Source organism: Rhea pennata, chromosome 1 (assembly GCF_028389875.1).
Source record: "Rhea pennata isolate bPtePen1 chromosome 1, bPtePen1.pri, whole genome shotgun sequence".
Lineage (NCBI taxonomy): Eukaryota > Metazoa > Chordata > Aves > Rheiformes > Rheidae > Rhea > Rhea pennata.
Genome location: NC_084663.1, coordinates 117,742,352 through 117,744,970, shown reverse-complemented (window position 1 = coordinate 117,744,970; position 2,619 = coordinate 117,742,352). Strand labels below are relative to the sequence as shown.

General features: G+C 43.3%; 1 protein-coding gene across 1 annotated transcript; it reads left to right on the top strand.

The window, feature by feature from the left end:
- Positions 1–956: 956 nt before the first annotated feature.
- Positions 957–1,373, top strand: KCNE1 (potassium voltage-gated channel subfamily E regulatory subunit 1). Its single transcript, XM_062573498.1, has one exon. The coding sequence runs from the start codon at positions 981–983 to the stop codon at positions 1,371–1,373; it is 393 nt and encodes a 130-aa protein (XP_062429482.1). The 5' UTR covers positions 957–980.
- Positions 1,374–2,619: the final 1,246 nt, after the last annotated feature.

Sequence of the window (2,619 nt, the reverse complement as noted above, 5' to 3'; positions counted from 1 at the left end):
TCCTCAGTGGTACCATCTACTGCCCGATTCCTGATTCGCAGTGATTCCAGTGAAAATCCTTTAACTCATAGAATAAAACACAGGTTGTATAGCAATTTAGTTTGGAAGAGAAAGCAGTGAATTACCTGGGGGAGGGCTGCTATTTCACAGGAGGGAAGATAAAAGGGAATTTCATTTCCAGTGTGTAACTCCTGGGTAGACAATCACTACCTCTCTGTTTGCCTACTCCTTGGGCACCCTCTGTGTGCCACTGCACATTGGGAAGCTGTATTAAATTAACTTAGGATAAATTCATGTAGGATGTTTGGTTGCTTGGTTTTTCATGGTGTACGTTGTTTATGACAGTTACAGAAGAAAGGTAAGTCTTCTCTTCAGGAGCGAAACTGAGGTACTTGCTGCAGAGCTTGAGAGTTGTTGCCACACACTGAGGCTCAGATACAAAAGTCTGGTTTCCAAATTCAATCCTTAAGCTGAATTTAGAGAGGATTGAGGGGAGTCATGATAACCATCTTCAAAACTGGAAACAGTTGCTGCAGAGTAGGAGCAAGATATTCCTCATACCTGTCAGGGATCAGAGAAGTCATAAGCTTTAAATAGCAGCCCAAGAGGCCTGGGCTAGTATCCGAGTGAGTGGCCATAAACTGGGATAGTTGAGCATGGCAGCATGTGAAGACTGAGGACATGTGTTGTAGAGATTTTTAAGACAAATATTTCTGAGGGATGGACTCAGCCTAGCTGACCATGCCTTGATACAGGAGATGAAGAGGATGACCTTTCCAGGCCCTTCCAGTTGCATTGCTTCTGCCCCTGCCCTGAAATAGTTTCCTTGTTGAGGAAGGAAGCCATTAAAGAGAGAAAGAGAGAAATGAATATTTATCTGATGAATGTCCCTGTTTTTTATACTTTTCTAGGAAAACCCCAAATAAGGAAGGAAGAAGTACAAGAGACAGAAAAAAAAAAAAAAAAAAAAAAAAAAAAAGATGTTGGTGCTGTCTAACAACACAGCACTGAATTCATTCCTCTCCAAGCTGTTTCAAGTCTACCTGGAGCGGACAAACAGCTCTGCACCTTCTCAGGTCCCTTCTCAGGTCCAAAGTGCTGGTGGCAGCCTGGAAATTGTCTATGTGCTGCTGCTGATCGGCCTCTTTGGCTTCTTCACGGTGGGAGTCATGGTGACCAACATCCGTGCCAGGAAGCTGGAGGACTCCCATGACCCCTACAACATGTACATTGCCTCAGACATCTGGCCCAAGGAGGACAGGGCATATTTTCAGGCCAAGCTCATCGAAAATTACAAATTGTGCTGTGTCTTTGAAAACCCACTGGCTGTTGAGCAGCCAAACACACAGATTCCTGAGGTGAAGTCCTCCTAGCAAAATGGGAGAAAGGATGAACTTTACAGAGGGACAACCTGAATATCACCTGGTGTGAACGAGGTTAGCTTTTTGCCTGGCCGGCCAAGCAGAGCCACCCGCACTGGCCTCAACCAGCCTGAAAAATTGTGAATTAACGGTGAAGCTGACAGGTTTGCGATGATCATGCTGTTGCAAAAGTGCCTGATCACAAGTCCCTTGTTGCTGCCACCCTAAGATCAAGAGGGTGCCAACACCATCAGAGGGAGCATCGTGGATTCATCAGCTTCACCCAGGGAAAAATGCACATTTTGGCAAATGTTGCCAGTGTAAATGCTTGCAGCAGTCAGTGTAATTAAAACCAAAATGGATCAGGCATAGACTAGAAATATTAACAGTCAAGGACAGTTTAGGCAATGCTATTTTCAAATAAGACCAGCTTCTTCAAAGAAAAAGTAGCTGAAATATTTCATTTGTATTTTTTTCCAGTATAAAATAATCATTTTATAGAATGTGCGATGTTGTAGACAACCTATTTCTTTCCAAATCATTCACTTTCTTGAGATAAAATTTTAGAAAGAGGTTTCTATTTCTCACTGAAAAGAATTTCTGTGAAAAAATGCAAACTTTTGAGGGAAATTTTTTAGTGACTGACCCTAATTTCCGGCAGGTCCCACAGACCAGCCTTGCTGACTGCTTTTACTGTTCCTTCTCAAGAATCAAGTCTTAAACTGTCAGTGTTAATCACCCTTGTGCGAAGACTCAGGCACATAGGGTCTATGCCATGCAAGTGTGTAATATTTTGAGAGTTTAGATCCCATTTAATTGTCATGCCAGCCCTTGGTTGGGAAGTGGATTTCCACACTGATGAGTTGTCTCATAAAATGTCTGATATTTAATCACTGATTCAGCTTATGTCTGTGCTTGATTACACCCATGAGCAGTTCCTTCAGCTCCCAGGAGTAGCCTCACTCAGTATGGTTCTTTATTACAGTGTCCAAAGAGAGGTCCATGCCAGTAACATTTTCCTGTCCTTGGCCTCCTGATGGTCTCCTTCTATGGGCCATCTCTGCTGAGCTCTTGGGGGAAAGACAACAGCCAGACTTGGCTTCTGTGGCAAAAGTATCAGCTGTCTGTGTTAATACAGAAAAATACAGCTCCCTTGGACATTGCGTTACTCAAAACAGCAACCTAGCCAGCTTGAGGCCTGTTTTCTTGTTTGGGATCAAAGCAGCAATTGTCTGGGCAGAAGGGGATTTTCATTTCT